The sequence below is a fragment of the Azolla caroliniana genome, unplaced genomic scaffold (assembly GCF_043228905.1).
Source record: "Azolla caroliniana isolate FFs.n. ecotype wild unplaced genomic scaffold, voAzoCaro1.0.p SCAF_12, whole genome shotgun sequence".
NCBI classification, from domain to species: Eukaryota; Viridiplantae; Streptophyta; class Polypodiopsida; order Salviniales; family Salviniaceae; genus Azolla; species Azolla caroliniana.
Window position 1 is genome coordinate 15,091,862 of NW_028230447.1, and position 25,345 is coordinate 15,117,206.

Below are 25,345 nucleotides of genomic sequence, written 5' to 3' on the forward strand. Positions count from 1 at the left end.
TTTCTTCTTGGTTTGACATTTCCTTCTTACAAGAAATATTTTCCGCTTGATGTCCGCTATCCTTTAACGCATTTAGAATTATCGTGTGATTCATGGATACGGTGCGAGAGGTAGTGCGTTCAATTCTTGCATTGCCTCCGCTTTAATACGACACGTAATTTAGTTGATAAGTGCATATCTTATCATTGCGCACGCACCCTCATCAACAAATTTCTTCGGCCTCTTTAGAATTCACTACTTTTGTAAGGTAATTTGTTCTAATCGTCTGATTCTCGTTCAATGTGAAAGTGGTCCTCTCGGAATGCCCACTATTAATAATAGGGATAACCACACTTACGGTAGTAGAGTTGATAATAAACAGATTTGTTTGTTTCTCCAAAAATAAGTAAGGGTAATAATTCAGATTCGCATCTAAATCAATTCTTCACCAAAACCTTCATCTAGACTTTCGAGGGCATTTGTTCTAGTGGTATGATTCCCGCTGAGGGTGCGATAGATGCCGAGTTCAATTCTCGGTATGCCCCTCGTAACAATTATACGAAGAATAATGTTGATAATTCAACAAATTTACAACGTTCACAATTGTATTTCTACATGCTGGCGCATCAACATGTATTGCAACATGGTGCCGCGGTGTAGTTTGTGACCATGCGACGGACCAACTTGAGTTATGCTACAGTACGTTGTTTTCTTGATTTGTGACGTTATTTCTCGTTGTTGTCATACATTAAGGTTTTGTGGTGTAGTTGGTGATCACGTTAGTCTCACACAATGAAGGTCTCCGGTTTGAGCCCGGACGAAACCAATCTATGTTTCTCAAACAACAATCATCGTTTAGTGGTTTTGGAATATTGAAATAAGGGATTCACCCCACAAACCTCATTTAAGAAGAGGATCCAGCCTTCACTACTTATTAGACCTGCTTGACGTGAATTAACCTAGTTGGCATTCACTCAAACATGCACCGTGTGACCTAGTTTATGCGATTTTACCTATTTTGTGATCGCATGACGCTAATATCCCGGCAGTCTCGAATTACAGAACGATGAAACAAACCCAGATTTACAACAGAGGACCCTAAATCCTAATTAGTTTTTCAATTATCCAAAATAACCCTTCACATCTATATGTACACCATATAGAATGATCCAATTTCTATACCAATTTTTTGACAGTGCATTTAATATTACTTATTCAATCATAGCATGTGAGATTTATTTTCTTCTTGTTTTGACATTTCCTTTTTACAAGAAATATTGTACACATAGAATTTTGACATGTTTGATGTTCTCTTTCGTCTAACGCATTTACAATTATCGTGTGATTCATGGATACGGTGTGAGTGGTAGTGCGTTCAATTCTTGGATTACCTCCGCTTTAATACGACCACGTAATTTAGTTGATAAGTGCATATCTTATCATTGCGATCGCACCCTCGTCACGACATTTATTCTACCTCTTAAGAATATACTACTTTCGTAAGGTAATTTGCTCTAGTCGTATGATTCTCGCTCAGTATGGACGTGGTCCTCAGGTCTATTTGGGAGCTCCCACTATTAATAATAGGGATAATCACACTTACGGTAGTAAAGTTCATAATAAACAGATTCGTTTGTTTTTCCAAAAACATGTAGGGGTAATAATTGAGATTGGCATCTAATTCAATTCTTCACCAAAACCTCTATGGATGACCTTTTCTTTGTATCCTTCGAGGGCATTTGGTCTAGTGGTATGATTCTCGCTTAGGGTGCGAGAGGTCTCGAGTTCAATTCTCGAAATGCCCCTCATACAATTATAGTAACAATAATGTCGACAATTCAACATATTTACAATGTTCACAATTGTATTTCTACATGTTGGCGCACCAACGTGGTGTCACGGTGTAGTTTGTGATCATGTTACGAAGGATCTTGAATTTTCTTACTATACGTTGTTCTACTTTCTTAATTTGAGACGTGCACTCGTTGGTGTCATGCAACAAGGTTTCGTGGTGTAGTTGGTGATCACGTCAGTCTAACACACTGAAGGTCTCCGGTTCGAGCCCGGACGAAGCCAACCTTTGTTTCTCAAACAAGAGTCGTCGTTTAGCGGTTTTGGAATATGAAAATCATCGATGTACTTCACAAACCTCATTCAATAAGAGGATCCAGCCTTCACTGCATATCTGACATGCTTTACGTGAATTAACCTAGTTGGTATTCACTCTAACATGCATTGTGTGACCAAGTTTATGCGATTTTTGCGTATTTCGTGATCACATGACTCTAGCATGCCGGCAGTATCGAATTAGAGACCGATGAAACAAACCCAGATTTACAATAGAGGATCCTAAATCCTAGTTAGTCTTTTAATTATCTAAAATAACCCTTCGCAACTACATATACACCATATACAATGATACAATTTCCATACCAATTTTGTGAGAGTGCATTTAATATTACTTATTCAATTAAACTATGTAAGATTTATTTTCTTCTTGTTTTGACATTTCCTTTTTACAAGAAATATTGTATACTTAGAAGCTTGACAAGTTTGATGTTCGCTTTCCTCTAACACATTTGAGGGTGCGATAGATGCCGAGTTCAATTCTCGGTATGCCCCTCATAACAATTATACGAAGAATAATGTTGATAATTCAACAAATCTACAATGTTCACAATTGTATTTCTACATGTTGGCGCATCAACATGTATTGCAACATGGTGCCGCGGGGTAGTTTGTGACCATGTGACGGACCAACTTGAGTTACCCTACAGTACGTTGTTTTCTTGATTTGTGACGTTATTCTCGTTGATGTCATACATTAGGGTTTCGTGGTGTAGTTGGTGATCACGTCAGTCTCACACACTGAAGGTCTCCGGTTCGAGCCCGGACGAAGCCAACCTATGTTCCTCAAACAAGAGTCATCTTTTAGTGGTTTTGGAATATTGAAATAAGCGATTCAGTCCACAAACCCCGTTTAAAAAGAGGATCGAGCCTTCTGTACATATGTGACCTGCTTTACGTGAATTGACATGGTTGGCATTCACTCTAACATTCATTGTGTGATCTAGTTTATGCGATTTTTGCTACTTCGTGATCACATGACTCTTACATGCCGACAGTCTCGAATTCGAGACCGATGAAACAAACCTAGATTTACAACAGAGGACCCTAAATCCTAGTTAGTCCTTCAATTTTCCAAAATAACCCTTCACGTCTATATATACACCATATACAATGATACAATTTCCATACCAATTTTGTGAGAATGCATTTAATATTGCTTATTCAATTATACTACGTGAGATTTATTTTCTTCTTGGTTTGACATTTCCTTCTTACAAGAAATATTTTCCGCTTGATGTCCGCTATCCTTTAACGCATTTAGAATTATCGTGTGATTCATGGATACGGTGCGAGAGGTAGTGCGTTCAATTCTTGCATTGCCTCCGCTTTAATACGACACGTAATTTAGTTGATAAGTGCATATCTTATCATTGCGCACGCACCCTCATCAACAAATTTCTTCGGCCTCTTTAGAATTCACTACTTTTGTAAGGTAATTTGTTCTAATCGTCTGATTCTCGTTCAATGTGAAAGTGGTCCTCTCGGAATGCCCACTATTAATAATAGGGATAACCACACTTACGGTAGTAGAGTTGATAATAAACAGATTTGTTTGTTTCTCCAAAAATAAGTAAGGGTAATAATTCAGATTCGCATCTAAATCAATTCTTCACCAAAACCTTCATCTAGACTTTCGAGGGCATTTGTTCTAGTGGTATGATTCCCTCTGAGGGTGCGATAGATGCCGAGTTCAATTCTCGGTATGCCCCTCGTAACAATTATACGAAGAATAATGTTGATAATTCAACAAATTTACAACGTTCACAATTGTATTTCTACATGCTGGCGCATCAACATGTATTGCAACATGGTGCCGCGGTGTAGTTTGTGACCATGCGACGGACCAACTTGAGTTATGCTACAGTACGTTGTTTTCTTGATTTGTGACGTTATTTCTCGTTGTTGTCATACATTAAGGTTTTGTGGTGTAGTTGGTGATCACGTTAGTCTCACACAATGAAGGTCTCCGGTTTGAGCCCGGACGAAACCAATCTATGTTTCTCAAACAACAATCATCGTTTAGTGGTTTTGGAATATTGAAATAAGGGATTCACCCCACAAACCTCATTTAAGAAGAGGATCCAGCCTTCACTACTTATTAGACCTGCTTGACGTGAATTAACCTAGTTGGCATTCACTCAAACATGCACCGTGTGACCTAGTTTATGCGATTTTACCTATTTTGTGATCGCATGACGCTAATATCCCGGCAGTCTCGAATTACAGAACGATGAAACAAACCCAGATTTACAACAGAGGACCCTAAATCCTAATTAGTTTTTCAATTATCCAAAATAACCCTTCACATCTATATGTACACCATATAGAATGATCCAATTTCTATACCAATTTTTTGACAGTGCATTTAATATTACTTATTCAATCATAGCATGTGAGATTTATTTTCTTCTTGTTTTGACATTTCCTTTTTACAAGAAATATTGTACACATAGAATTTTGACATGTTTGATGTTCTCTTTCGTCTAACGCATTTACAATTATCGTGTGATTCATGGATACGGTGTGAGTGGTAGTGCGTTCAATTCTTGGATTACCTCCGCTTTAATACGACCACGTAATTTAGTTGATAAGTGCATATCTTATCATTGCGATCGCACCCTCGTCACGACATTTATTCTACCTCTTAAGAATATACTACTTTCGTAAGGTAATTTGCTCTAGTCGTATGATTCTCGCTCAGTATGGACGTGGTCCTCAGGTCTATTTGGGAGCTCCCACTATTAATAATAGGGATAATCACACTTACGGTAGTAAAGTTCATAATAAACAGATTCGTTTGTTTTTCCAAAAACATGTAGGGGTAATAATTGAGATTGGCATCTAATTCAATTCTTCACCAAAACCTCTATGGATGACCTTTTCTTTGTATCCTTCGAGGGCATTTGGTCTAGTGGTATGATTCTCGCTTAGGGTGCGAGAGGTCTCGAGTTCAATTCTCGAAATGCCCCTCATACAATTATAGTAACAATAATGTCGACAATTCAACATATTTACAATGTTCACAATTGTATTTCTACATGTTGGCGCACCAACGTGGTGTCACGGTGTAGTTTGTGATCATGTTACGAAGGATCTTGAATTTTCTTACTATACGTTGTTCTACTTTCTTAATTTGAGACGTGCACTCGTTGTTGTCATGCAACAAGGTTTCGTGGTGTAGTTGGTGATCACGTCAGTCTAACACACTGAAGGTCTCCGGTTCGAGCCCGGACGAAGCCAACCTTTGTTTCTCAAATAAGAGTCGTCGTTTAGCGGTTTTGGAATATGAAAATCATCGATGTACTTCACAAACCTCATTCAATAAGAGGATCCAGCCTTCACTGCATATCTGACATGCTTTACGTGAATTAACCTAGTTGGTATTCACTCTAACATGCATTGTGTGACCAAGTTTATGCGATTTTTGCGTATTTCGTGATCACATGACTCTAGCATGCCGACAGTATCGAATTAGAGACCGATGAAACAAACCCAGATTTACAATAGAGGATCCTAAATCCTAGTTAGTCTTTTAATTATCTAAAATAACCCTTCGCAATTACATATACACCATATACAATGATACAATTTCCATACCAATTTTGTGAGAGTGCATTTAATATTACTTATTCAATTAAACTATGTAAGATTTATTTTCTTCTTGTTTTGACATTTCCTTTTTACAAGAAATATTGTATACTTAGAAGCTTGACAAGTTTGATGTTCGCTTTCCTCTAACACATTTGAGGGTGCGATAGATGCCGAGTTCAATTCTCGGTATGCCCCTCATAACAATTATACGAAGAATAATGTTGATAATTCAACAAATCTACAATGTTCACAATTGTATTTCTACATGTTGGCGCATCAACATGTATTGCAACATGGTGCCGCGGGGTAGTTTGTGACCATGTGACGGACCAACTTGAGTTACCCTACAGTACGTTGTTTTCTTGATTTGTGACGTTATTCTCGTTGATGTCATACATTAGGGTTTCGTGGTGTAGTTGGTGATCACGTCAGTCTCACACACTGAAGGTCTCCGGTTCGAGCCCGGACGAAGCCAACCTATGTTCCTCAAACAAGAGTCATCTTTTAGTGGTTTTGGAATATTGAAATAAGCGATTCAGTCCACAAACCCCGTTTAAAAAGAGGATCGAGCCTTCTGTACATATGTGACCTGCTTTACGTGAATTGACATGGTTGGCATTCACTCTAACATTCATTGTGTGATCTAGTTTATGCGATTTTTGCTACTTCGTGATCACATGACTCTTACATGCCGACAGTCTCGAATTCGAGACCGATGAAACAAACCTAGATTTACAACAGAGGACCCTAAATCCTAGTTAGTCCTTCAATTTTCCAAAATAACCCTTCACGTCTATATATACACCATATACAATGATACAATTTCCATACCAATTTTGTGAGAATGCATTTAATATTGCTTATTCAATTATACTACGTGAGATTTATTTTCTTCTTGGTTTGACATTTCCTTCTTACAAGAAATATTTTCCGCTTGATGTCCGCTATCCTTTAACGCATTTAGAATTATCGTGTGATTCATGGATACGGTGCGAGAGGTAGTGCGTTCAATTCTTGCATTGCCTCCGCTTTAATACGACACGTAATTTAGTTGATAAGTGCATATCTTATCATTGCGCACGCACCCTCATCAACAAATTTCTTCGGCCTCTTTAGAATTCACTACTTTTGTAAGGTAATTTGTTCTAATCGTCTGATTCTCGTTCAATGTGAAAGTGGTCCTCTCGGAATGCCCACTATTAATAATAGGGATAACCACACTTACGGTAGTAGAGTTGATAATAAACAGATTTGTTTGTTTCTCCAAAAATAAGTAAGGGTAATAATTCAGATTCGCATCTAAATCAATTCTTCACCAAAACCTTCATCTAGACTTTCGAGGGCATTTGTTCTAGTGGTATGATTCCCTCTGAGGGTGCGATAGATGCCGAGTTCAATTCTCGGTATGCCCCTCGTAACAATTATACGAAGAATAATGTTGATAATTCAACAAATTTACAACGTTCACAATTGTATTTCTACATGCTGGCGCATCAACATGTATTGCAACATGGTGCCGCGGTGTAGTTTGTGACCATGCGACGGACCAACTTGAGTTATGCTACAGTACGTTGTTTTCTTGATTTGTGACGTTATTTCTCGTTGTTGTCATACATTAAGGTTTTGTGGTGTAGTTGGTGATCACGTTAGTCTCACACAATGAAGGTCTCCGGTTTGAGCCCGGACGAAACCAATCTATGTTTCTCAAACAACAATCATCGTTTAGTGGTTTTGGAATATTGAAATAAGGGATTCACCCCACAAACCTCATTTAAGAAGAGGATCCAGCCTTCACTACTTATTAGACCTGCTTGACGTGAATTAACCTAGTTGGCATTCACTCAAACATGCACCGTGTGACCTAGTTTATGCGATTTTACCTATTTTGTGATCGCATGACGCTAATATCCCGGCAGTCTCGAATTACAGAACGATGAAACAAACCCAGATTTACAACAGAGGACCCTAAATCCTAATTAGTTTTTCAATTATCCAAAATAACCCTTCACATCTATATGTACACCATATAGAATGATCCAATTTCTATACCAATTTTTTGACAGTGCATTTAATATTACTTATTCAATCATAGCATGTGAGATTTATTTTCTTCTTGTTTTGACATTTCCTTTTTACAAGAAATATTGTACACATAGAATTTTGACATGTTTGATGTTCTCTTTCGTCTAACGCATTTACAATTATCGTGTGATTCATGGATACGGTGTGAGTGGTAGTGCGTTCAATTCTTGGATTACCTCCGCTTTAATACGACCACGTAATTTAGTTGATAAGTGCATATCTTATCATTGCGATCGCACCCTCGTCACGACATTTATTCTACCTCTTAAGAATATACTACTTTCGTAAGGTAATTTGCTCTAGTCGTATGATTCTCGCTCAGTATGGACGTGGTCCTCGGGTCTATTTGGGAGCTCCCACTATTAATAATAGGGATAATCACACTTACGGTAGTAAAGTTCATAATAAACAGATTCGTTTGTTTTTCCAAAAACATGTAGGGGTAATAATTGAGATTGGCATCTAATTCAATTCTTCACCAAAACCTCTATGGATGACCTTTTCTTTGTATCCTTCGAGGGCATTTGGTCTAGTGGTATGATTCTCGCTTAGGGTGCGAGAGGTCTCGAGTTCAATTCTCGAAATGCCCCTCATACAATTATAGTAACAATAATGTCGACAATTCAACATATTTACAATGTTCACAATTGTATTTCTACATGTTGGCGCACCAACGTGGTGTCACGGTGTAGTTTGTGATCATGTTACGAAGGATCTTGAATTTTCTTACTATACGTTGTTCTACTTTCTTAATTTGAGACGTGCACTCGTTGTTGTCATGCAACAAGGTTTCGTGGTGTAGTTGGTGATCACGTCAGTCTAACACACTGAAGGTCTCCGGTTCGAGCCCGGACGAAGCCAACCTTTGTTTCTCAAACAAGAGTCGTCGTTTAGCGGTTTTGGAATATGAAAATCATCGATGTACTTCACAAACCTCATTCAATAAGAGGATCCAGCCTTCACTGCATATCTGACATGCTTTACGTGAATTAACCTAGTTGGTATTCACTCTAACATGCATTGTGTGACCAAGTTTATGCGATTTTTGCGTATTTCGTGATCACATGACTCTAGCATGCCGACAGTATCGAATTAGAGACCGATGAAACAAACCCAGATTTACAATAGAGGATCCTAAATCCTAGTTAGTCTTTTAATTATCTAAAATAACCCTTCGCAACTACATATACACCATATACAATGATACAATTTCCATACCAATTTTGTGAGAGTGCATTTAATATTACTTATTCAATTAAACTATGTAAGATTTATTTTCTTCTTGTTTTGACATTTCCTTTTTACAAGAAATATTGTATACTTAGAAGCTTGACAAGTTTGATGTTCGCTTTCCTCTAACACATTTGAGGGTGCGATAGATGCCGAGTTCAATTCTCGGTATGCCCCTCATAACAATTATACGAAGAATAATGTTGATAATTCAACAAATCTACAATGTTCACAATTGTATTTCTACATGTTGGCGCATCAACATGTATTGCAACATGGTGCCGCGGGGTAGTTTGTGACCATGTGACGGACCAACTTGAGTTACCCTACAGTACGTTGTTTTCTTGATTTGTGACGTTATTCTCGTTGATGTCATACATTAGGGTTTCGTGGTGTAGTTGGTGATCACGTCAGTCTCACACACTGAAGGTCTCCGGTTCGAGCCCGGACGAAGCCAACCTATGTTCCTCAAACAAGAGTCATCTTTTAGTGGTTTTGGAATATTGAAATAAGCGATTCAGTCCACAAACCCCGTTTAAAAAGAGGATCGAGCCTTCTGTACATATGTGACCTGCTTTACGTGAATTGACATGGTTGGCATTCACTCTAACATTCATTGTGTGATCTAGTTTATGCGATTTTTGCTACTTCGTGATCACATGACTCTTACATGCCGACAGTCTCGAATTCGAGACCGATGAAACAAACCTAGATTTACAACAGAGGACCCTAAATCCTAGTTAGTCCTTCAATTTTCCAAAATAACCCTTCACGTCTATATATACACCATATACAATGATACAATTTCCATACCAATTTTGTGAGAATGCATTTAATATTGCTTATTCAATTATACTACGTGAGATTTATTTTCTTCTTGGTTTGACATTTCCTTCTTACAAGAAATATTTTCCGCTTGATGTCCGCTATCCTTTAACGCATTTAGAATTATCGTGTGATTCATGGATACGGTGCGAGAGGTAGTGCGTTCAATTCTTGCATTGCCTCCGCTTTAATACGACACGTAATTTAGTTGATAAGTGCATATCTTATCATTGCGCACGCACCCTCATCAACAAATTTCTTCGGCCTCTTTAGAATTCACTACTTTTGTAAGGTAATTTGTTCTAATCGTCTGATTCTCGTTCAATGTGAAAGTGGTCCTCTCGGAATGCCCACTATTAATAATAGGGATAACCACACTTACGGTAGTAGAGTTGATAATAAACAGATTTGTTTGTTTCTCCAAAAATAAGTAAGGGTAATAATTCAGATTCGCATCTAAATCAATTCTTCACCAAAACCTTCATCTAGACTTTCGAGGGCATTTGTTCTAGTGGTATGATTCCCTCTGAGGGTGCGATAGATGCCGAGTTCAATTCTCGGTATGCCCCTCGTAACAATTATACGAAGAATAATGTTGATAATTCAACAAATTTACAACGTTCACAATTGTATTTCTACATGCTGGCGCATCAACATGTATTGCAACATGGTGCCGCGGTGTAGTTTGTGACCATGCGACGGACCAACTTGAGTTATGCTACAGTACGTTGTTTTCTTGATTTGTGACGTTATTTCTCGTTGTTGTCATACATTAAGGTTTTGTGGTGTAGTTGGTGATCACGTTAGTCTCACACAATGAAGGTCTCCGGTTTGAGCCCGGACGAAACCAATCTATGTTTCTCAAACAACAATCATCGTTTAGTGGTTTTGGAATATTGAAATAAGGGATTCACCCCACAAACCTCATTTAAGAAGAGGATCCAGCCTTCACTACTTATTAGACCTGCTTGACGTGAATTAACCTAGTTGGCATTCACTCAAACATGCACCGTGTGACCTAGTTTATGCGATTTTACCTATTTTGTGATCGCATGACGCTAATATCCCGGCAGTCTCGAATTACAGAACGATGAAACAAACCCAGATTTACAACAGAGGACCCTAAATCCTAATTAGTTTTTCAATTATCCAAAATAACCCTTCACATCTATATGTACACCATATAGAATGATCCAATTTCTATACCAATTTTTTGACAGTGCATTTAATATTACTTATTCAATCATAGCATGTGAGATTTATTTTCTTCTTGTTTTGACATTTCCTTTTTACAAGAAATATTGTACACATAGAATTTTGACATGTTTGATGTTCTCTTTCGTCTAACGCATTTACAATTATCGTGTGATTCATGGATACGGTGTGAGTGGTAGTGCGTTCAATTCTTGGATTACCTCCGCTTTAATACGACCACGTAATTTAGTTGATAAGTGCATATCTTATCATTGCGATCGCACCCTCGTCACGACATTTATTCTACCTCTTAAGAATATACTACTTTCGTAAGGTAATTTGCTCTAGTCGTATGATTCTCGCTCAGTATGGACGTGGTCCTCGGGTCTATTTGGGAGCTCCCACTATTAATAATAGGGATAATCACACTTACGGTAGTAAAGTTCATAATAAACAGATTCGTTTGTTTTTCCAAAAACATGTAGGGGTAATAATTGAGATTGGCATCTAATTCAATTCTTCACCAAAACCTCTATGGATGACCTTTTCTTTGTATCCTTCGAGGGCATTTGGTCTAGTGGTATGATTCTCGCTTAGGGTGCGAGAGGTCTCGAGTTCAATTCTCGAAATGCCCCTCATACAATTATAGTAACAATAATGTCGACAATTCAACATATTTACAATGTTCACAATTGTATTTCTACATGTTGGCGCACCAACGTGGTGTCACGGTGTAGTTTGTGATCATGTTACGAAGGATCTTGAATTTTCTTACTATACGTTGTTCTACTTTCTTAATTTGAGACGTGCACTCGTTGTTGTCATGCAACAAGGTTTCGTGGTGTAGTTGGTGATCACGTCAGTCTAACACACTGAAGGTCTCCGGTTCGAGCCCGGACGAAGCCAACCTTTGTTTCTCAAACAAGAGTCGTCGTTTAGCGGTTTTGGAATATGAAAATCATCGATGTACTTCACAAACCTCATTCAATAAGAGGATCCAGCCTTCACTGCATATCTGACATGCTTTACGTGAATTAACCTAGTTGGTATTCACTCTAACATGCATTGTGTGACCAAGTTTATGCGATTTTTGCGTATTTCGTGATCACATGACTCTAGCATGCCGACAGTATCGAATTAGAGACCGATGAAACAAACCCAGATTTACAATAGAGGATCCTAAATCCTAGTTAGTCTTTTAATTATCTAAAATAACCCTTCGCAACTACATATACACCATATACAATGATACAATTTCCATACCAATTTTGTGAGAGTGCATTTAATATTACTTATTCAATTAAACTATGTAAGATTTATTTTCTTCTTGTTTTGACATTTCCTTTTTACAAGAAATATTGTATACTTAGAAGCTTGACAAGTTTGATGTTCGCTTTCCTCTAACACATTTGAGGGTGCGATAGATGCCGAGTTCAATTCTCGGTATGCCCCTCATAACAATTATACGAAGAATAATGTTGATAATTCAACAAATCTACAATGTTCACAATTGTATTTCTACATGTTGGCGCATCAACATGTATTGCAACATGGTGCCGCGGGGTAGTTTGTGACCATGTGACGGACCAACTTGAGTTACCCTACAGTACGTTGTTTTCTTGATTTGTGACGTTATTCTCGTTGATGTCATACATTAGGGTTTCGTGGTGTAGTTGGTGATCACGTCAGTCTCACACACTGAAGGTCTCCGGTTCGAGCCCGGACGAAGCCAACCTATGTTCCTCAAACAAGAGTCATCTTTTAGTGGTTTTGGAATATTGAAATAAGCGATTCAGTCCACAAACCCCGTTTAAAAAGAGGATCGAGCCTTCTGTACATATGTGACCTGCTTTACGTGAATTGACATGGTTGGCATTCACTCTAACATTCATTGTGTGATCTAGTTTATGCGATTTTTGCTACTTCGTGATCACATGACTCTTACATGCCGACAGTCTCGAATTCGAGACCGATGAAACAAACCTAGATTTACAACAGAGGACCCTAAATCCTAGTTAGTCCTTCAATTTTCCAAAATAACCCTTCACGTCTATATATACACCATATACAATGATACAATTTCCATACCAATTTTGTGAGAATGCATTTAATATTGCTTATTCAATTATACTACGTGAGATTTATTTTCTTCTTGGTTTGACATTTCCTTCTTACAAGAAATATTTTCCGCTTGATGTCCGCTATCCTTTAACGCATTTAGAATTATCGTGTGATTCATGGATACGGTGCGAGAGGTAGTGCGTTCAATTCTTGCATTGCCTCCGCTTTAATACGACACGTAATTTAGTTGATAAGTGCATATCTTATCATTGCGCACGCACCCTCATCAACAAATTTCTTCGGCCTCTTTAGAATTCACTACTTTTGTAAGGTAATTTGTTCTAATCGTCTGATTCTCGTTCAATGTGAAAGTGGTCCTCTCGGAATGCCCACTATTAATAATAGGGATAACCACACTTACGGTAGTAGAGTTGATAATAAACAGATTTGTTTGTTTCTCCAAAAATAAGTAAGGGTAATAATTCAGATTCGCATCTAAATCAATTCTTCACCAAAACCTTCATCTAGACTTTCGAGGGCATTTGTTCTAGTGGTATGATTCCCTCTGAGGGTGCGATAGATGCCGAGTTCAATTCTCGGTATGCCCCTCGTAACAATTATACGAAGAATAATGTTGATAATTCAACAAATTTACAACGTTCACAATTGTATTTCTACATGCTGGCGCATCAACATGTATTGCAACATGGTGCCGCGGTGTAGTTTGTGACCATGCGACGGACCAACTTGAGTTATGCTACAGTACGTTGTTTTCTTGATTTGTGACGTTATTTCTCGTTGTTGTCATACATTAAGGTTTTGTGGTGTAGTTGGTGATCACGTTAGTCTCACACAATGAAGGTCTCCGGTTTGAGCCCGGACGAAACCAATCTATGTTTCTCAAACAACAATCATCGTTTAGTGGTTTTGGAATATTGAAATAAGGGATTCACCCCACAAACCTCATTTAAGAAGAGGATCCAGCCTTCACTACTTATTAGACCTGCTTGACGTGAATTAACCTAGTTGGCATTCACTCAAACATGCACCGTGTGACCTAGTTTATGCGATTTTACCTATTTTGTGATCGCATGACGCTAATATCCCGGCAGTCTCGAATTACAGAACGATGAAACAAACCCAGATTTACAACAGAGGACCCTAAATCCTAATTAGTTTTTCAATTATCCAAAATAACCCTTCACATCTATATGTACACCATATAGAATGATCCAATTTCTATACCAATTTTTTGACAGTGCATTTAATATTACTTATTCAATCATAGCATGTGAGATTTATTTTCTTCTTGTTTTGACATTTCCTTTTTACAAGAAATATTGTACACATAGAATTTTGACATGTTTGATGTTCTCTTTCGTCTAACGCATTTACAATTATCGTGTGATTCATGGATACGGTGTGAGTGGTAGTGCGTTCAATTCTTGGATTACCTCCGCTTTAATACGACCACGTAATTTAGTTGATAAGTGCATATCTTATCATTGCGATCGCACCCTCGTCACGACATTTATTCTACCTCTTAAGAATATACTACTTTCGTAAGGTAATTTGCTCTAGTCGTATGATTCTCGCTCAGTATGGACGTGGTCCTCGGGTCTATTTGGGAGCTCCCACTATTAATAATAGGGATAATCACACTTACGGTAGTAAAGTTCATAATAAACAGATTCGTTTGTTTTTCCAAAAACATGTAGGGGTAATAATTGAGATTGGCATCTAATTCAATTCTTCACCAAAACCTCTATGGATGACCTTTTCTTTGTATCCTTCGAGGGCATTTGGTCTAGTGGTATGATTCTCGCTTAGGGTGCGAGAGGTCTCGAGTTCAATTCTCGAAATGCCCCTCATACAATTATAGTAACAATAATGTCGACAATTCAACATATTTACAATGTTCACAATTGTATTTCTACATGTTGGCGCACCAACGTGGTGTCACGGTGTAGTTTGTGATCATGTTACGAAGGATCTTGAATTTTCTTACTATACGTTGTTCTACTTTCTTAATTTGAGACGTGCACTCGTTGTTGTCATGCAACAAGGTTTCGTGGTGTAGTTGGTGATCACGTCAGTCTAACACACTGAAGGTCTCCGGTTCGAGCCCGGACGAAGCCAACCTTTGTTTCTCAAACAAGAGTCGTCGTTTAGCGGTTTTGGAATATGAAAATCATCGATGTACTTCACAAACCTCATTCAATAAGAGGATCCAGCCTTCACTGCATATCTGACATGCTTTACGTGAATTAACCTAGTTGGTATTCACTCTAACATGCATTGTGTGACCAAGTTTATGCGATTTTTGCGTATTTCGTGATCACATGACTCTAGCATGCCGACAGTATCGAATTAGAGACCGATGAAACAAACCCAGATTTACAATAGAGGATCCTAAATCCTAGTTAGTCTTTTAATTATCTAAAATAACCCTTCGCAACTACATATACACCATATACAATGATACAATTTCCATACCAATTTTGTGAGAGTGCATTTAATATTACTTATTCAATTAAACTATGTAAGATTTATTTTCTTCTTGTTTTGACATTTCCTTTTTACAAGAAATATTGTATACTTAGAAGCTTGACAAGTTTGATGTTCGCTTTCCTCTAACACATTTGAGGGTGCGATAGATGCCGAGTTCAATTCTCGGTATGCCCCTCATAACAATTATACGAAGAATAATGTTGATAATTCAACAAATCTACAATGTTCACAATTGTATTTCTACATGTTGGCGCATCAACATGTATTGCAACATGGTGCCGCGGGGTAGTTTGTGACCATGTGACGGACCAACTTGAGTTACCCTACAGTACGTTGTTTTCTTGATTTGTGACGTTATTCTCGTTGATGTCATACATTAGGGTTTCGTGGTGTAGTTGGTGATCACGTCAGTCTCACACACTGAAGGTCTCCGGTTCGAGCCCGGACGAAGCCAACCTATGTTCCTCAAACAAGAGTCATCTTTTAGTGGTTTTGGAATATTGAAATAAGCGATTCAGTCCACAAACCCCGTTTAAAAAGAGGATCGAGCCTTCTGTACATATGTGACCTGCTTTACGTGAATTGACATGGTTGGCATTCACTCTAACATTCATTGTGTGATCTAGTTTATGCGATTTTTGCTACTTCGTGATCACATGACTCTTACATGCCGACAGTCTCGAATTCGAGACCGATGAAACAAACCTAGATTTACAACAGAGGACCCTAAATCCTAGTTAGTCCTTCAATTTTCCAAAATAACCCTTCACGTCTATATATACACCATATACAATGATACAATTTCCATACCAATTTTGTGAGAATGCATTTAATATTGCTTATTCAATTATACTACGTGAGATTTATTTTCTTCTTGGTTTGACATTTCCTTCTTACAAGAAATATTTTCCGCTTGATGTCCGTTATCCTTTAACGCATTTAGAATTATCGTGTGATTCATGGATACGGTGCGAGAGGTAGTGCGTTCAATTCTTGCATTGCCTCCGCTTTAATACGACACGTAATTTAGTTGATAAGTGCATATCTTATCATTGCGCACGCACCCTCATCAACAAATTTCTTCGGCCTCTTTAGAATTCACTACTTTTGTAAGGTAATTTGTTCTAATCGTCTGATTCTCGTTCAATGTGAAAGTGGTCCTCTCGGAATGCCCACTATTAATAATAGGGATAACCACACTTACGGTAGTAGAGTTGATAATAAACAGATTTGTTTGTTTCTCCAAAAATAAGTAAGGGTAATAATTCAGATTCGCATCTAAATCAATTCTTCACCGAAACCTTCATCTAGACTTTCGAGGGCATTTGTTCTAGTGGTATGATTCCCGCTGAGGGTGCGATAGATGCCGAGTTCAATTCTCGGTATGCCCCTCGTAACAATTATACGAAGAATAATGTTGATAATTCAACAAATTTACAACGTTCACAATTGTATTTCTACATGCTGGCGCATCAACATGTATTGCAACATGGTGCCGCGGTGTAGTTTGTGACCATGCGACGGACCAACTTGAGTTATGCTACAGTACGTTGTTTTCTTGATTTGTGACGTTATTTCTCGTTGTTGTCATACATTAAGGTTTTGTGGTGTAGTTGGTGATCACGTTAGTCTCACACAATGAAGGTCTCCGGTTTGAGCCCGGACGAAACCAATCTATGTTTCTCAAACAACAATCATCGTTTAGTGGTTTTGGAATATTGAAATAAGGGATTCACCCCACAAACCTCATTTAAGAAGAGGATCCAGCCTTCACTACTTATTAGACCTGCTTGACGTGAATTAACCTAGTTGGCATTCACTCAAACATGCACCGTGTGACCTAGTTTATGCGATTTTACCTATTTTGTGATCGCATGACGCTAATATCCCGGCAGTCTCGAATTACAGAACGATGAAACAAACCCAGATTTACAACAGAGGACCCTAAATCCTAATTAGTTTTTCAATTATCCAAAATAACCCTTCACATCTATATGTACACCATATAGAATGATCCAATTTCTATACCAATTTTTTGACAGTGCATTTAATATTACTTATTCAATCATAGCATGTGAGATTTATTTTCTTCTTGTTTTGACATTTCCTTTTTACAAGAAATATTGTACACATAGAATTTTGACATGTTTGATGTTCTCTTTCGTCTAACGCATTTACAATTATCGTGTGATTCATGGATACGGTGTGAGTGGTAGTGCGTTCAATTCTTGGATTACCTCCGCTTTAATACGACCACGTAATTTAGTTGATAAGTGCATATCTTATCATTGCGATCGCACCCTCGTCACGACATTTATTCTACCTCTTAAGAATATACTACTTTCGTAAGGTAATTTGCTCTAGTCGTATGATTCTCGCTCAGTATGGACGTGGTCCTCAGGTCTATTTGGGAGCTCCCACTATTAATAATAGGGATAATCACACTTACGGTAGTAAAGTTCATAATAAACAGATTCGTTTGTTTATCTAAAAATATGTAAGGGTAATAATTGAGATTGGCATCTATGACCTGTACCAAACCGAACCGAACCACGAAACCGTTAAACCATTAACCCGTAAAACCGCGGTTTCATGGTTCGGTTTCGGTTTTCAATATAGGTCAAAGGTTTTATTTTATTATTATTTTATTTTATTTTTTATTTTTTAAAATTGTTAATATTTCATTTTTTAAAATTTCTAAAATTTTTAAGATGTTCCTAACATGTGAGAATAAGGTCTAAAAATAAAAAGATTGTTTAAAAATAAATTTTTAAGTTTTTTTCCAAATTTTTAAATTAAAATAAAAACCGTTAAACCATTTAAAGCGCGGTTTGTGGCTGTTAAAACCGAACCGAACCGTTTTAAAAAACCTAAACCTGAACCAAACTGAATTGAAGCGTTGAATTCGGTAAGCTGTTAAGCTGAGGTATCACTGTTCGGTTCGGTTCAAACCGAACCATTGCCGAGTGGTACCTTCACATGTACATGTACACCTTATACAAAGGATACAATTTCCATGCACCATAGTAAGCCAAAATGGCAACAGAGTGAAACTAGGAATCGGCAATGGCTTCCCTCAAGCTTAATCATGGCCTTTAAACTGTTTTTAAATGGTTTGGCAGTTTGTTTCTCCTCAATGTATGGATCGACAAGGCAATCTTTAGCTTTGTTCATATCTACAATGGTTTCTTTTTTCTTTGGTTTTTATCCAAAACTGCAATGGTTTCTTTTACATGAGATAATGTTGGTGCTTATAGATTATGTATGTGCAGGTTTTTGTAATTTTGATTCGGATTTCTTTTTGGGTTGTTTTTGGTTTTTTGAAGGGATAGAAGGGGATTCTTGAGATGAGCAAAAGAAAGACAATGTTATTTGTTTATTGAAGAAGCCATGAAACTGAGAGATGTGTCCACTCAAATTCCAATTAGTTAATTTATTAAATAATGAGTATTATTCACCTCAAAAATAAGAAATCAATTTATAGAGCAATAAATTGCAGAAGGTGGATTGTTTATGGGCTTCATCATTAATTTTATTAATTAATTTCAATATGGTTTTTAAATTACAATTTATTTATTTATGTAATAAATAATTGTTTATTTTAAAAAAATTGGGAAGATGGATTGTTTTAGCTTCATGGGCTGATATTTTATTTATTTATTAATTAAATAATCAAACAAACATTATTTAAAAAATTTTGGGAAGATGGGTTGATTGAGATTCATGGGGTATTTAATTTAATCTCTAAGTGATTTTAGATATAAATAAGCACTTCTGCAGTCTTCTTAAATCCTTAGCTTCCTGATTCTTCTCAATTAATTTTTGTAATTTTTGTTTTTCGTTGATCGAAATTCCTCCCTGGAGCTTCCCCTTCTCTGATTCTGTTTTCTTGAACGCAAGGAGGTGAAAGATTTCATTTAATTAGTTCTGATTTCCTTCCCTTAACGAGTGATTTGCTTTCTTTATTACTCCATCTCTTCTTAATCCACTATATCTTTCACTCTTACTGTTTAATCCATACACGATGAATCAGGTGTGTGTATTTGATTGAAATGCAGATCATAAACATTCAAAGGAATGCGATGGGATCAACATTGCAATGCTGAGAATCATTTAGTTTGGTGATTTGGCAAAATCTCTCCACTGTAATTGATATAGCACAAGAACACTCAGTTGCAGTTCTTTATCTGTTCTTGTAACCATAACGCACAACCGAAACCCTAAAATTTAAACACTAAAAACCTAAAAAAGATATTCTAAAACCCTACAAATATATATATATCTATAAATATAAAACCCTAGATCTAAGAAATCTAGACTTTAAAACCCTAAAACCCTAACTCCTTGATTTGCAAGACCCTAAACAAGATGGCATTAGAGGGGCTTAACATTAGCTATAACCATGTTCACGTGGATTCAGCTTCAGATTGCTCCACAAACAGGGACGATTCCGTGAGAGGTGGGTGTGCCATTGAGATCGGCAAAGACATGGGCAGCCCTTTCGTCCTAATTCGTACCAAAAGCCGAGATGATGATGGTCACGTCCGTCGAACAGGTTACTATGTCTCTTAATTTTACCCACATATACAGTATCTATTTATGTATGTAAATGTGTACATACTCGTATGTATGCATGTATTTTATCACACATGTAATATATGTATGTATGAATCTAATGAATCATTTGCAATGCAATGTATGCATGTATTTTATCACACATGTAATATATGTATGTATGAATCTAATGAATCATTTGCAATGCAATGTATGCATGTATTTTATCACACATGTAATATATGTATGTATGAATCTAATGAATCATTTGCAATGCAATGTATGCATGTATTTTATCACACATGTAATATATGTATATATGAATCTAATGAATCATTTGCAATGCAATGTATGCATGTATTTTATCACACATGTAATATATGTATGTATGAATCTAATGAATCATTTGCAATGCAATGTATGCATGTATATCTGAATGTAATGAAAGATGTGCAGTGTGATAGTATGCATTTAATTGTAGGTATGTATCTATGAATGTAAGGATTGACAGGTAACATATGCAATGGTAGGTCTGTATTTGTGAAATCAAATAAACCTTTAAACGCCATTGTTTCTGATATAGGTAATATATATGTGGTTAATAGTGTGGATCAATCCGGGTAATGAAGGGTTTAGGGATACATATTATGTAGATGTATATATATGTATACATGAAGGTAACCCTAAACCCTCAAGACTAAACATGATTTTTAATATGGTTAGTGAGCTTGACAATGCTGATATGGATAATGAATTTAGACATTCTGCTAATATCCTCTGTGTTATGCATGATAATGGGGACTAAGACTGGAAGTTTACTGTTTAGACTATATATGTATCTAGTCTTAAACGCTTTACCATGTTTATATGATCAATGTTCTCTAAACATGTTTATTCTATGATTAATTTAATCCCCAGCACGCTTATGATATGATAAAAGGATTTCTAACTTGCTTATGAATGTCTTTATGGAACATGCTTATGATATGGAGCTTATATGTATCTAAACGTGTTTATGTATTTTGTGCTTGAGAATGTGGATCACTCAATGCAGAATGAAGGGTTGGGTTTATGGTCATTTAAGTAACTCTAAACAATTTGTAGTCCTAAACCTTAAAACAGGGCTATAATTCAATGGGCGGATTCATAAACATGTTTATAGGACTGGTTAATGGGCTTATAAACATGCTTATCATATGATGGATGGACGCCATGGACGTATGGACATGCTTATGGGATTGGTTTTTTGGACTCATGAACATCCTTACGATTAATTAACTTGGTATTTGCGCCTGAGATATTGACAGATCCAAGTAAAAAGAGGGTTTAGAATCATATATTGCTTAGGGGTAATGTACAATAATCATGCTTATGACACGTTTAACGTACTCATAAAACATGCTGATGGTATAATAAATTTGGCTCATACAATTAAGATGTATAGACTCATAAACATGGTTGTAATAACGATTACGACGAATACATTAAACATGTTTATGATATGGTTAATGGACTCATAATCATGTTTATGTTATGATGACTGGATTCATAAACATGCGTATGGTATGATGAATGGAGTTGTAAATATGGGTTATGACATACATTATCAAAGCCTAAACATTACTTCTGGCCTACATACCTGAAAACCCTAAACATGCTATTTTAATTTGTGGTATGAAATTGGCTTGAGGATATAGGGTAATGGCTGATGATTGAAAATGTTAAAACATTTGCAGGCAATGTGTGGACTGCTTCAGCTCATGTAATCACAGCAGTTATCGGGTCTGGAGTGTTATCTCTTGCTTGGAGTATCTCTCAGATTGGATGGGTTGCTGGGCCCCCCATCTTGTTGGGTTTTGCATTCATCACATACTACACTGCCCTGCTCTTAGCTGATTGCTATAGACACCCTGACCCCATCACAGGAAGAAGAAACTACACATACATGGATGCTGTCAAATCACACTTAGGTAGGTTATTCAACTTTCTGTATCTCCCTCACCAAAATGGTGCCTCTATCAACAAATTTCCATTACTTTTACATTATATATGTGATCATTCAATGTCAATGTCAATGTATATGTATATGTATATATTTATGTGATCATTCAATGTATATATATATGTATATGTATATATTTATGTGATCATTCAATGTATATGTGTATGTATATATTTGTGTGATCATTCAATGTATATATATTTGTATATGTATATGTATATGATGTATATGTATGAATGTATGCATATCAATGATTAGAATCATGGTAGAAAGTTACATGTATTGTGTGTATGTTGTTTGTGTATATGCATGTATGTTTCTGTGTTATGTAACATGTATTTAGACCTTGATGTTTATATATTGTAAAGTTACTTTTAATGCTTATAGGTAAGATTCAACATATGTATGTATATTACACACATTACTATGAATGTTAGGACATTGTGTATATTTATTGTTGAATGGCTTTTCTATGGTTAGCACTAGTTCTAATCCTTTATGGGGTAGCATTGGTTAAGGTGACAAGCAAGTGTGGATATGTGGGTTTGTGCAATATATCAATCTGATCGGAACCGCGATCGGGTATACCATCACTTCTTCGATAAGCATGGTGTAAGTCTCACTTTTGAGATGAATTTATTCATCAAATTTCTAGTTCTCTAAATCCTAAACATATTTTCTCACTTTTGAGATGAATTTATTCATCAAACTTCTATTTCTCTAAATCATAAGCATATTTTTCTCACTTTTGAGATGAATTTATTCATCAAACTTCTATTTCTATAAATCATTATAAACATATTTTGTTATTCCTCTTCACTGTAGGGCTATTAATAGATCTAATTGCTTCAACAAGAATGGGCATGATGCAAAGTGCAACATTTCCAATAATCCATACATGATTCTCTTCGGTGTAACACAAATTGTGCTTTCGCAAATCCCCGACTTTGATCGGCTCTGGTGGCTTTCCACAGTTGCGGCCATTATGTCATTTTCCTACTCTTCGATCGGCCTTGGTTTAGCGATCCTGAAAGCTTCGGGTTTCTATCTATCACACACATCTCTATATCTGGTCACAATAATCTTTGTTTAACATACATACATTCATTCATTCTTACATCTTACATTGTCTCTTCATTTTTAACATAATGCGCTACTAGACAAGGGGCATACCCATGGGACACTCATCGGAGTTGATGTAGCCGAGGAGAAAAAGGCATGGGGGATCTTCCAAGCCCTCGGAAATATTGCTTTTGCTTATTCATTCACATCAATCCTCATTGAGATTCAGGTAGCACAATGCTATAGAAATAGAGTATAAATCCCATCAAGGATCATTGAAAGCTTTTCGGATATTTGTACAAGTTTACACACCTAAACCTGAAAGCTTCAAACATTACACAATATCAAGTGTCAATGCTCAACCCTAGATCTTTGGACATTGCACCATACGAATCTTTTAATTCTACACCCTAAAAGTTTTGGACATTGTTTGATTTACAACTCCATCTAAACCATAACCCTAAACTCTGAATTCTAACGAAGATTTGAGCATTGTTATGTACATATATACATCTTGAAACTTGAAACACAACCGCCATAAACATAAATCCTTTTTGTTTCAGGACACCTTGAAGTCTCCACCGGCCGAGAACAAAACAATGAAGAAAGCATCATTAATAGGCATCATGACCACTACTATGTATTACGTATCTGTCGGTTGCATCGGTTATGCGGCATTTGGAGACAAAGCACCTGGGAATATCTTGACGGGGTTCGGCTTCTACAACCCCTATTGGCTTGTGGACTTTGCAAATGCTTGCATTGTGGTGCATCTTGTGGGTGCCTTTCAGGTACTACTCTCAAGATGTCATCATATTATTTCCTTTGATTGGTATAAAAGCATGGTTAAAGTTATTTGGCATAGCTTTTGACACATTACATTGGATCCCCCACATGAGCATAGTGTGTATTGTATGTGCATTTGTTGTGTAGCTTAAGGTTTTGTGTGTATAGAGTATAGAGTATAGAGGTAGATGTTTAGGGGGTATAGGTTTTAGGTTATCAATATTGTTTCTATATTTTTATCATATATCATGGACATGGATACTTGTTGGGGGGTTTGGGTTTTTCGGAGGGTTTCATATTCTCGAGCATATCTAGAGGGATTTTGGTTTATAGGTTATAGTGTTGGGATTTGTGAGATCTCATATGAGGTTAGTAGTAATGGTTTTTCGTGTATTGTTGTTCCAGGTATTCGTGCAACCCGTATTTGCATTTGCCGAGAATTGGGTCGTGGCAATGTGGCCATCATGCCAATTCTTAACATATGAGCTCAAGATAAGCAAGTCTTTCAAGCTGAATTTGTTCAGGCTTATATGGAGGACAACATTCGTGGTCTTCACGACACTGGTATCGATGTTGTTACCTTTTTTCAATGACATCTTAGGTCTTCTTGGAGCTTCAGCATTTTGGCCTCTCACGGTGTATTTCCCGATAGCAATGCACATCTCCCAAAACCAAGTGAAGCCGTGGACGACAAAATGGATTGGGTTACAAGCTTTGAGTTTAATTTCCTTATTTGTTTCATTGGCGGCTGGCCTAGGGTCTATTGCCGGGATTGTATATGATCTCAAGCATTATACCCCATTCAAAACCACCCAATCCTAAGGTTTTTAAATCTTAGAGATTAGCATAGGTTGGATTAGAGTAGGGGAATAGGGCTTTATATGCTAATGTTTTGTGTCTATAGACAATCAACCCATAAAGGTAGGGACAAGTGCTGGGTAATGAGGACACTTTGGAACTAAGGTCTTATCCTAATCACCAATAATCATCATAGATTCGAGCAACACTAACTGTAATCACTTCGCGCCCTTTGGATATATAGCATAAGCTCCAATGCGGCTGACTCTCCTTTTTTCATGCATGAATCAATCGAAAACTTTGAGAAATTTGGTTAGCTTCTTTAAACTTTAGAATGCCACAACATTACCAATGAAAAATGTTTCTTTCGACATATTTCAGACATTTCTTCAAGTGTAAATGCTTTCAATCTTGAGTTAAGTAATATGTGTTGATTGTTCTAATTTCTTTCAACAATGTCTAGTGTAACTTTACAATAATAACAATTGACATGGTAGTAAAATTAACAAACAAATTACTCCAAAACTTTGTGTGTGTAGT

General features: G+C 36.9%; 1 protein-coding gene and 21 non-coding genes across 22 annotated transcripts; all 22 read left to right on the plus strand.

Moving 5' to 3' along the window:
* Positions 1-731: 731 nt before the first annotated feature.
* TRNAV-CAC (transfer RNA valine (anticodon CAC)) lies at positions 732-805 on the plus strand. The gene has a single exon. It is a non-coding gene; the product is annotated as a tRNA-Val (tRNA).
* Positions 806-1,712: 907 nt separating this feature from the next.
* TRNAP-AGG (transfer RNA proline (anticodon AGG)) lies at positions 1,713-1,784 on the plus strand. Its single transcript has one exon. It is a non-coding gene; the product is annotated as a tRNA-Pro (tRNA).
* A 197-nt stretch (positions 1,785-1,981) lies between these two features.
* On the plus strand, positions 1,982-2,055 carry TRNAV-AAC (transfer RNA valine (anticodon AAC)). Its single transcript has one exon. It is a non-coding gene; the product is annotated as a tRNA-Val (tRNA).
* Positions 2,056-2,807: 752 nt separating this feature from the next.
* Positions 2,808-2,881, plus strand: TRNAV-CAC (transfer RNA valine (anticodon CAC)). The gene has a single exon. It is a non-coding gene; the product is annotated as a tRNA-Val (tRNA).
* A 1,144-nt stretch (positions 2,882-4,025) lies between these two features.
* On the plus strand, positions 4,026-4,099 carry TRNAV-CAC (transfer RNA valine (anticodon CAC)). Its single transcript has one exon. It is a non-coding gene; the product is annotated as a tRNA-Val (tRNA).
* A 907-nt stretch (positions 4,100-5,006) lies between these two features.
* On the plus strand, positions 5,007-5,078 carry TRNAP-AGG (transfer RNA proline (anticodon AGG)). Its single transcript has one exon. It is a non-coding gene; the product is annotated as a tRNA-Pro (tRNA).
* Positions 5,079-5,275: 197 nt separating this feature from the next.
* Positions 5,276-5,349, plus strand: TRNAV-AAC (transfer RNA valine (anticodon AAC)). Its single transcript has one exon. It is a non-coding gene; the product is annotated as a tRNA-Val (tRNA).
* Positions 5,350-6,101: 752 nt separating this feature from the next.
* TRNAV-CAC (transfer RNA valine (anticodon CAC)) lies at positions 6,102-6,175 on the plus strand. The gene has a single exon. It is a non-coding gene; the product is annotated as a tRNA-Val (tRNA).
* A 1,144-nt stretch (positions 6,176-7,319) lies between these two features.
* TRNAV-CAC (transfer RNA valine (anticodon CAC)) lies at positions 7,320-7,393 on the plus strand. Its single transcript has one exon. It is a non-coding gene; the product is annotated as a tRNA-Val (tRNA).
* Positions 7,394-8,300: 907 nt separating this feature from the next.
* On the plus strand, positions 8,301-8,372 carry TRNAP-AGG (transfer RNA proline (anticodon AGG)). Its single transcript has one exon. It is a non-coding gene; the product is annotated as a tRNA-Pro (tRNA).
* A 197-nt stretch (positions 8,373-8,569) lies between these two features.
* On the plus strand, positions 8,570-8,643 carry TRNAV-AAC (transfer RNA valine (anticodon AAC)). Its single transcript has one exon. It is a non-coding gene; the product is annotated as a tRNA-Val (tRNA).
* A 752-nt stretch (positions 8,644-9,395) lies between these two features.
* Positions 9,396-9,469, plus strand: TRNAV-CAC (transfer RNA valine (anticodon CAC)). Its single transcript has one exon. It is a non-coding gene; the product is annotated as a tRNA-Val (tRNA).
* A 1,144-nt stretch (positions 9,470-10,613) lies between these two features.
* On the plus strand, positions 10,614-10,687 carry TRNAV-CAC (transfer RNA valine (anticodon CAC)). Its single transcript has one exon. It is a non-coding gene; the product is annotated as a tRNA-Val (tRNA).
* A 907-nt stretch (positions 10,688-11,594) lies between these two features.
* TRNAP-AGG (transfer RNA proline (anticodon AGG)) lies at positions 11,595-11,666 on the plus strand. Its single transcript has one exon. It is a non-coding gene; the product is annotated as a tRNA-Pro (tRNA).
* A 197-nt stretch (positions 11,667-11,863) lies between these two features.
* On the plus strand, positions 11,864-11,937 carry TRNAV-AAC (transfer RNA valine (anticodon AAC)). Its single transcript has one exon. It is a non-coding gene; the product is annotated as a tRNA-Val (tRNA).
* A 752-nt stretch (positions 11,938-12,689) lies between these two features.
* TRNAV-CAC (transfer RNA valine (anticodon CAC)) lies at positions 12,690-12,763 on the plus strand. Its single transcript has one exon. It is a non-coding gene; the product is annotated as a tRNA-Val (tRNA).
* Positions 12,764-13,907: 1,144 nt separating this feature from the next.
* On the plus strand, positions 13,908-13,981 carry TRNAV-CAC (transfer RNA valine (anticodon CAC)). The gene has a single exon. It is a non-coding gene; the product is annotated as a tRNA-Val (tRNA).
* A 907-nt stretch (positions 13,982-14,888) lies between these two features.
* On the plus strand, positions 14,889-14,960 carry TRNAP-AGG (transfer RNA proline (anticodon AGG)). Its single transcript has one exon. It is a non-coding gene; the product is annotated as a tRNA-Pro (tRNA).
* Positions 14,961-15,157: 197 nt separating this feature from the next.
* TRNAV-AAC (transfer RNA valine (anticodon AAC)) lies at positions 15,158-15,231 on the plus strand. The gene has a single exon. It is a non-coding gene; the product is annotated as a tRNA-Val (tRNA).
* A 752-nt stretch (positions 15,232-15,983) lies between these two features.
* On the plus strand, positions 15,984-16,057 carry TRNAV-CAC (transfer RNA valine (anticodon CAC)). Its single transcript has one exon. It is a non-coding gene; the product is annotated as a tRNA-Val (tRNA).
* Positions 16,058-17,201: 1,144 nt separating this feature from the next.
* On the plus strand, positions 17,202-17,275 carry TRNAV-CAC (transfer RNA valine (anticodon CAC)). The gene has a single exon. It is a non-coding gene; the product is annotated as a tRNA-Val (tRNA).
* Positions 17,276-19,961: 2,686 nt separating this feature from the next.
* Positions 19,962-25,084, plus strand: LOC147857229 (amino acid permease 4-like). Its single transcript, XM_087328364.1, has 7 exons — positions 19,962-20,158; positions 21,894-22,127; positions 22,678-22,771; positions 22,985-23,199; positions 23,320-23,450; positions 23,785-24,012; positions 24,413-25,084. Exons 1-7 carry the CDS (start codon positions 19,972-19,974, stop codon positions 24,827-24,829), a joined length of 1,506 nt encoding a protein of 501 aa, XP_087184490.1. The 5' UTR covers positions 19,962-19,971; the 3' UTR covers positions 24,830-25,084.
* The last annotated feature ends 261 nt before the right edge of the window (positions 25,085-25,345 follow it).

Bases quoted from the DNA above. Each gene is read 5' to 3' on its own strand.
- LOC147857229 (XM_087328364.1), top strand. From the start codon at position 19,972: ATGGCATTAGAGGGGCTTAACATTAGCTATAACCATGTTCACGTGGAT. The intron at 20,159-21,893 runs GTTACTATGTCT...AAACATTTGCAG, and splicing joins TGGTCACGTCCGTCGAACAG to GCAATGTGTGGACTGCTTCA. The intron at 23,451-23,784 runs GTAGCACAATGC...TTTTTGTTTCAG, and splicing joins CAATCCTCATTGAGATTCAG to GACACCTTGAAGTCTCCACC.